We start from the raw sequence: 9,038 nt of genomic DNA on the forward strand, positions 1-9,038 counted from the left end.
CGGGCCCGCGGGGGTTGTGCAGGTGTGTCCCCAGCTGCCCAGGGCAGTGGTGGAGTCCCCATCCCTGGAGGGGTTTCCCAGCCGTGTGGAGGTGCTGCTGAGGGACAGGGGGCAGGGGGGACCTGGCAGGGCTGGGGAACGGGGGGACTCAAGGAGCTGAGAGGTGTATTTCAACCTAAATATTCTATGATTTAATGGCAGCCCAACATAAAACATACCGGCCATTGTTTCCATTGAAAAAAGCACTGGAAAACCTGTAACTTTACCATCGATTCCCAAGACACGTCACCTTTATGGTTAGTATTACCTTCGCTATGCAGGTAGGACAAAACCAGTCACCCTCTGGTATGGTAGTGATCTTGGGTCTGTGGCAGTAGGTGTGACAGCCTTTATCACAGCCATCACAAAGGAGAAGCAGTTCCTCGTTATCTCCCTTGCGACATATCTGGCAGTACTGTAATAAATGAAAAATTGCTTTAATCCTGTTTGTAAAATTTGAAATGCAGGGATGGTACCTAAATTACCCTTCCCCTCGAAACAAACCCAAATATCCTAGCACCGCCTAGAATTCACACTAGCCTCAAAATATCTAATGTATTGTCCAGTTCCTTGCACACATGGGATTTGGATAATCTTCTATAGCTGGACTTCTTTTTCAGGACTTTCAAGATCTCCACCTGTTCACCAAATACTTACATTTACTGTGTAATGAAATGCACAGAGCATGTCAATCAAATTGAGAATGATACTACACATTTTTTCTGGATAATAAATTGCTATGCCTCGACACCCGTAAAGGCCTTTTCAGGTCCTCCTCCTAAATTAATAAAGTTTTGGCTCTAAAGATACAGCCTTGAACTTGCAGCTATATAAACTCAAAATTACAGCTTTGCACTATAGTCTTTATGTAGATCATCGGTTTATTGTCCAGGTGTAATGAGAATTTGTATAAGACTGGCAGAAATAAAAAGGTTAGGGAAAAGATCACTAAAGGAGGAATCACTTTTGCCACCCCCTACATAGCCCTGGCTACACTTAATTATCATATCATAATCGTTACTGTGGTAGCAGCAGTTTTGTTTTCAGAAATGTGAGGGTCAAAGGTCCATGCAAATTTTGACACGTGCATTTTGCATGTCTTTTGTATACGCCATTAACAGCGATCTCCTCGTTAAGTGTACAAGGAAACCAGTACTTCACAGCGTATTTGCTCGCACGCTTGACCAATTTGTGTGTTCAGCTGTGAGGAGTGTGCGTGCAAAGAAGTTTGGAGCATCTCAGCTTTCTGAGAAATGAAGCCCTTAATTGGGATATGTGATGCTGAACCTCCATAAAGCTTATGTCACGGATGAGGTCAGAAATATTCCATCAGATAACAGTGTCTGCCATCAGAAGCCAGAAATTACTCTTTTTTCCCTAAATATTAACAGGAGTAATTACCACCTTCAATAAAGCAACCAATTACAGGGGCTTTTTATCTTAGAAAGCTCAGGATGCTGAATTTGCCAAGCAAGGGACAAATCTTTTCCATTAGACTTATATTTATCTGTGCACAACATACAGTTTTACTGCGCTAAGTTTTACATGCAATAAGAAGTGCATTATTAACCACGGCAACTTAGAAAGCTTCAATGGGAAAACAGGATATAGCAAAAATTGTTTAGTTATCGGGTTTTAAAAAAAACATTAAACACACTTACAACTTTCATAATAGATTTTTCCCAGGCTATTGATCTCTGTAACTGCTGAATGCACAGAGCTACCTGTGCAGCACTGCGTGCTTCTGACAACGCCCTTCTCCACACCCGCAGCCCCGGAGCAATATCCTCTTCAGTTCTGCATTGAAATACAGAGAAGTTTAGCAGGTCACATCCATGTTTGCTTACGTTTAAACGTGGAACAATCATTATCACACTGAAAGCCAAGCAATGACAAAACATACACAGCCAGTAAGTATAAAGTTTAAGCAACTAAATTTCATGTAGTGCACAGACTGTGGCTACGTGCCTCAAAGCTTAGTCACAACCAGTTAAATGTAAGATAACTTTGCAAGATTATCAACAAACGTAACAAAAAAATATCTTTACGAAGCACCATGCAGAATAACATGATCCATATGGATCACAGACATACAAGAAAGTACATAGATAACAGGCAATAAGAAAATAGGCTCCAATTAGCAAAGAAGCACAATAATTTTTCAAGTTAATCTCAATAACCTACCCGTCACCATCACCACTAATGGATGGTGCAGGAGCAGGGACAGTAACTGTGCCCACATTATCCAGTTTGATCTGAATGGTGGTACTTAAGGGGCTCTTCAGATACCTTCGCTCTATGTTCCGCTCCAAGTCAGCAAGCCTGGTTACAGCTATATCTAGAGGGTTGTCACTCTTCCGCTCTAGAGAGCTGGTATTGCCTTCTCCGCCTCCAGCACAATCTCCATCGTGCTTCTTGTGCAATCTAGTAATTGACTTATGTTCACGATATACCAAGTCGTCTCTCTCTGATGCAGGTTCAGGACACAGCCAACCCTATGTTAATAGAAAGGTTTTTTTGCATTTATTGGTTGCTGTTAACTTAGTGTGTAAACAGAGGAACTGTTTTATGGAATCAAACGAAACAACTGAAGTGCTGTTTCCAGTAGATCTTGGTTACTTGTAATCCATCTGTAGAGACAGTTTCCAAAATATCCAGAGAACTAAAACAATTAATCAAAAAATACAAGCATTACCAGACTTTCTGAACGGACCTTTCTGCAACAGTCTGAATCCTTATCTCCTTGAGGTATCCTGTTCTATTGCTCGAAACATTGAACAGGTCTATCTGTCCAACAGGCGCAGGTGACAGCATCAATTGGTCACGCAGAAATAACATCCACCCCTAGAACAAACTAGATCCCAAACACTACACCTGTACTATAACCGAACATAAGCAATTCCAAAGTGTAACGAGAGACAGTGAATTCTGAACTCTTCCACACTCACAACACTCAAGCAAAGGCTTTTCTGAAAGCACTGACAGCAACAATCACCCAAGCCAGGCAGAACCGTGGCAAAACGCACTCTCATGAAGCGGTCTGTAGGCAGTAAAATCTTTGCATTCATAGAAGGTTAAGAAGAGGTTAAGGGAACTGCACACTGTACAAGAACACGCTCCAGGAACTGCCAATTCCGAGCATCTTCAGCTGAAGATTTAACTGCAATAAAACGTTTCAGACACAAATACCCACGGTACTGCTGCAGCGGATTTGTTTTATTCGCAGACAGTTAGAGATGGAGTAAGAAGGCACTTACCAACAGCAAAACGACTGCTACTATCTGCTTTAAATTCTTACCACTTATTTTAAAGAGACATTTTACTAAAAGTTGGTTTTACCTTAACTTGTAAACTAGCTGATGCAACTCTCCTTTCTAGATCTTCCACCTGCTGAAGAATAGCAAGATCCATCTCCATTGCTTGTTCTTCTACTGACCAGTTTTCCACAACATCTCGAGTTACCTGGTTATCTTCATTTTCATTGATATCAATAATTGCAACTGTATTTGAGAATCACATTTTTATTATTTTAATTAGTATTATAACTTCTCTAAGTAAATTCAAGCTGATTTACCTGTCACGCCAGTCCAGTGCTGACGAACGGTTGTAAAAGTGCACTACTCTTAAGATACCCCATACAGACAACAAATTCTGTAGGTTTTCAAACTTGCTAAAGGCAAGAAGGGGAAGGAGAGGCTGAGCTAGACTGTTACAGAGATGGAAAGAACTTAAAAACACTACCAACACTTACGCCTCTAGAGCAATTCATATTCAACGGGATTTCTCCAATCCTGTAACTTTCTGGAACAAGGCTGGCGAAAAGGCAACTACCGACAACGAGACCATCACCTTTTTTCTCCCGCCGCTACTTTAGGTCAGTGTCTAAACACATCTCAAAGAGTCCTGTGCCCCAAGACCACGCGTGACGTAAGTATCGATTACATACCATCCTTATTTTTGACGCAGGCCAGAGTGATATAGTCCATGTGTTTCTGTATTTGCTTTTGTAAGGCCTTTTCTCTTATTCCCCTGAGATGTAGCACTTTAAGCAAAGACTTTAGGTCTTCTGGATCAGTAATCCTCCACCACCCGTACTGCATTTCTACATCAAGACAAGCACACAAACACTTTGCAGGACTTTTTTTATGTGACACACACAATCAGATTAGAGAAATCATCTAGCCAAACTCAACAGGCAAATTACTAAAAAAATTAATTGCAATATCGTAGTGGCACATAGTTCGGTCTTACTGTGCGTTACACTTACCTTCTGGTATAGGTTTTGGGTTTGGATAATCTACGGGCTTGGCTACTTCAACTGCTGTAGAAGGGGCAGAAGCTGTTTTTTCGCTCTGTAGCGCTGGTGGTTCACTTTTACTCGCAGGAACACTAGATGCCAAGAACGAGTTCCCATTTGCTTCTGATAAGCCCAGCCCTGATCCCAGAGCAGGTAAAGGAGATGAAAACGGAACATTTGAAGAAAGAACTCCTGCTGGCCATCCACAAAACTGAAGTCCCATTATAGGCAGTCCAGTCTTCATCTGCTGTACAGAACATACTGTTAACACAACCGCAACAACCAGCGTTGTTAACGATCACCAAAAACCTGAATTATGATGCTACGTGTCGAACAATCGTCAAAACATAAAGGAGGCTGTTACTTAGTTTAAGAAGAACTAATGGTTGATACTGCGTATTGGGGCCCTGGTAACGCTTAGGAAACAACAGCTTTTAAAAGGCGGGTGCGGTGTGTTGCATTTCTGAAAACTAGTTTTTATTTATTTGCTTTTCATTTAACGCCAGTGGCCAACCTCCTAAAGGCCACACGGAATTACTGCAATACATGTACAAAACAGCACACATGGGCTTACCTAATTTTACCTTTTCTTTTTTGTTTTTTTACCAAAAACTTCTAGTGTTATAAAACGTCTATAACATGGAATTAGTTATTAGCATTTAGAAACAAAAAAAATAAAATGTAGATAACAATAGCACTTCTGTGGAACAATCTGTCTGAACGGAACTTCTGCCCAAATAAGCACAGCAAATTCATACTCAAAAATTCATTTAGTTACCTGCAGTGGTGACAACGCAAAAGGACTTAATCCCATGGGACTCTGTGCAGAGGCTGAGCCCGGGAGAGGTGACGGAACAGGTGAAGGTGACTTTGACGGCGGATGTGACTGAGGAGTAAGTGAGGTTGTAGTCGCTGGTGTATCCGCGTGTGTAACCGACATGTCATCACAGGGAACTCTCGGTAACAGGCTGAACCACTGTCTGCCTTTTTCAGTAAGAGTCTTTAACAACTGATCATTTGGAATTAGTGGGGAACTGTAGAACTTTCCAGTGCCACTTGCATTAGAACTGAAAAGATGGTTAGGATCAGACTTCTCAGTGGTACTTTGCAACACTGCGGGCTGGAGACTGCACAGAGAGTTTTTTGAGTTACTTGGGTAAGATAATGAGCAGCCATTGGCTGCACTGCCATTAGGTTTGGGGGACATAATGTCAGATTCAGGTGGCATTTTTGCTACCTCTAACAGTTTGCTTAGTTTTGAAAATGACCCAGGCTTTTGTAAAAACAGGTTAGTGTTGTCCTTTTCTTTCAGATCTTCCTTTTTCTCATAGTGAGTTGTATTTAAGCAGTGTAATTTTTCTTCTGTCTCAAATTCTTCTTCTTTGATATGCATGCTTTCTGCCTTTTTTAACTTCTCTTTTTCTTTTGCAATTTCTTCTAGGCCTAAAAACGTACAAGAAACATTGATGAAATACAACAGACCAACTAAGTTAGACATTTTTATCATCACAGTTAAACAAAAAGTACTTAATTTTTGGCTCAACGCATGCTAGATCACAATGTCTTCTTTCTTTCTTTAAATTAAATCACCTCTCACTTTACAGAACGCTCTGAGAAGGAAACAAGCTTCAAGGCACACGCAGACCTAAACCCTGCTAAAAACCTGCAGGAAAAATAACCTCAAGGTAGCGAACACAGCCACAGGATTCTCCCTGCAGAGTCGTATCTGTCTGAAGCAGTCTGCCAGTGCAAAGTCTTTGAAAGGGACAAATTTTTGGCAGATTCCTTTTCTCAAGACTCTCCACGTGTTATAAAAAAACTCCTCTGATCATACCAAGAGGGTACAACATTTGTAGCCTTAAGCTTCTTTTTGCAAAAGACCATTTCATCAAACTCAGGGCCAATTACAAAAAGGAGGACCAAAATTCCTGTTCTGAATCAAATATTCACCAAATATTGAAACGCAACATTGAGTATTTTACCTGTTTCAATAAAACCATTAAAAACTTTGACTGTGAAACAATGTCAATGCTCTTGGAAGTTTAGAGCTCTTTCAGAAGCCACCCAACATGACAACTGGGACTCCACCACAGCCCCGAAGAGAGATGCAATCGGACAGTGTAACATCTAAGCAATTTGAAGTACAACAGGCAGAAGTTGCTATCTTTTATGAAAAAAATCAACATTTTTGTGTCTTTGCTCTCCTAGTCTTTCTCTTCTACCCTTGTACTGAAGTGTCAGCTTGGATGAGACATGTTAAAAAGCGTAAAATGGAATGGAAAAATGTCAGGAAAGAGAGAAGAGGTAGCGACTCCAGGACTACAACTTCAACTATGTTCATCAGATACTGCAGCTGCAAATAAACAAAGGTCCAGCGTATGGTTTACAGCCAGAGTATCCACAAAAGTTTCCTTGCTCGTTCTGGAAAATCATAATTTCTACAAAGATAATCCATTAAAGAAAAGAATATCCACTCCCATTAAAACTTCAGAACGTCTCCACAGTTACAGTGTACATCCGGATACAAACAATTTAATTATCGCCATAAGAACCAAAACGACTACACACAGAGGGAAGAAGAAGGATTTTTAAATGGACAGCTCACTCAACAGTTTATGTCTCACATTTCCAATGTTCAGATAAAAGAACTAGGAGTGGATAAAGTGTAGGATTTACTGAAACAGCAAATAAGAGCTACAGGGAAGAGGGAGTAGCCAAGATCTTAAGAACATGTCCATTGTTACTCACAGAGATTAATCTTCCATTAAAAAATGTATTTTAAGATACGGGTTTGCCCTACAATTCTTGGTTAAAACTTCCATGTGGTGATTTTTTGTTTATTTTTACTAGCTTAAGACATGTAGGTATATTGCAATCATTTTTTTTCTTTCTGTATACCTTTTGAAGCATTTGGTTATAATACAATAAATATAGTGAACAAAAGCAATGCAAGCAGTGCAGCATACGACAGTTTACCTTCTGTATCCAGCTACTCCTGTGCAAAACAGTTCCTAACACACAGCATAAAATAATGCAGAACGGGAGACAGAAAAATTATTTTTTTATGCTACTCATTTTAGAAAGGTAACTTGAAGATCAAGATTAGATTTATGAAAAGTTCCAGGGCTTATTTTTGGGGCCAGAACAAGACTCAGGTTTCATACCATGCTGTGGGGTTACAGTTATTTTAATAAATAGCTCTCTAGAATGACGCAGTTCTCATGAGATCACGCAATTCTGTTATGTAACAGAGATTTTACTTTTTGTTATATTGGGGGGGGAATTGTGAGATTATTGAGAGTTTGCTTCATCTGTATCAGAACTAGAAAGGATATTTCTGTGACTAAAATGGACTCTTCCGTTTAAAAATTCTAATATCCACAGAAAGGTCAGATTAATACGTATTTTTTCATCTATCCAATTTGAAGTGTGTGAAAAACTCAATCACAGTGAGCATACAATTGTCACGGAACCACATTTTAATTTTAGCAAAAACAACTTCAGCATTTGCTGGATTGAAAGAAAGATCAGTTCTTAAAATACAGAGACTAAAATCCGCACTGTTGATTAGAAAACACAGTACTTTGATGCGTGAAAATTATTTTTGTATTTTTGCAGAACATGTATCAAATCTTCAAGCACAAACTAATCTGTGTATCTGCACAAAGTATAACAACAGAAGATGAAAAGAACTTCCTATTGTCATCATAGTTTTTGTTTGCAGATTTCACTGCCAAAGAGAAACGTGAAATAGTTCAGAAAGAGCCAAAAAATATCCAACGTAGATAAACAGGAAAAAGCCTAATAGATAGAACTGTAACAACAGAAAACTTCCACAGTATTAATCCTTGTTTTGAAAGATATGAACTGGTATTTCATGATCAGGAGGAGAGTATCAGAGAGCACCATGTGAACGGAGAGGTCCACCGGCTGCCGACGCAGCCTAAGGGCCTTGCTGCACAAAATGACGGGCCCCGAAGATGGGCAAGACGCCTCGGCATAGCGTGCCCTGGCGGACAGTATTCCTTTACGGTTCTTACCTTCACCACTTTCCATGCCTTCCACAAAAATACCACCACACTGGGGCAGAATCCAGTACCGGCGCCTGTAACGATCTTGACCAAACATCATCGAACGCAAACAGTGCGAAGCTTCGAATAGCTTCTTTCGGTACTGGCTTTGTTGCTGTTTTGAAAAAGGGAAAGCATTATAATTCAACAGGGGAAAAAAACTCGTTATAACAGAAGACACCTCCTGACTGCCAGCCTGAACAGAAGTCCAAGGGTCTCTCGGAGACTGCAGCGGGAGGGCGTTATGTCATACTCTGCTCACAACTGCTGCCTTGAGGATTTTACTTACAGAGCTCCCTTGCAAAAAAAAAAAATATCAGTCACTCCACGGTTCGGCTTAGTAAGTTTATCAGTCTTCATCTGAAAACACATTTTTGGATGGTAGGTCTTGTTTTCTTAGCGCTGACTCTCAGAGAATGAAAGGACCAAAGATTTCACTGCACGAGACAGGCTGAAAGCCTACCAACTGTGCAGCAACAGCGAATCGTACACAGGGCGCGGAGGAGGGCCAATACTGCAGCTCCTGACAGGAAACTACTGAGGATTTTAGCTGGTTCATCAAAGAATGAGAACAGTAATTCCTGAAAATAAACTCTGTATTCAAACACAAACAGTCCTCTGAGGAGGGCCAG

At 40.5% G+C, this 9,038-nt stretch overlaps 1 protein-coding gene across 1 annotated transcript in view; it reads right to left on the minus strand.

The window, feature by feature from the left end:
* The window catches only part of BAZ2B (bromodomain adjacent to zinc finger domain, 2B), a gene marked incomplete at its 5' end in the record, with an annotated part of 32,998 nt that overhangs the window by 6,902 nt on the left and 17,058 nt on the right, over window positions 1-9,038 (minus strand). Inside the window, 8 exons of the mRNA XM_010143532.1 lie at window positions 308-454; window positions 1,701-1,836; window positions 2,224-2,534; window positions 3,379-3,539; window positions 3,986-4,141; window positions 4,307-4,583; window positions 5,115-5,779; window positions 8,377-8,521. Coding sequence (XP_010141834.1) covers window positions 308-454; window positions 1,701-1,836; window positions 2,224-2,534; window positions 3,379-3,539; window positions 3,986-4,141; window positions 4,307-4,583; window positions 5,115-5,779; window positions 8,377-8,521 — 1,998 coding nt within the window. The remainder of the gene's footprint in view (window positions 1-307; window positions 455-1,700; window positions 1,837-2,223; window positions 2,535-3,378; window positions 3,540-3,985; window positions 4,142-4,306; window positions 4,584-5,114; window positions 5,780-8,376; window positions 8,522-9,038) is intronic.

This window comes from Buceros rhinoceros, unplaced genomic scaffold (assembly GCF_000710305.1).
Source record: "Buceros rhinoceros silvestris isolate BGI_N320 unplaced genomic scaffold, ASM71030v1 scaffold45029, whole genome shotgun sequence".
In the NCBI taxonomy this organism is placed as follows: domain Eukaryota; kingdom Metazoa; phylum Chordata; class Aves; order Bucerotiformes; family Bucerotidae; genus Buceros; species Buceros rhinoceros.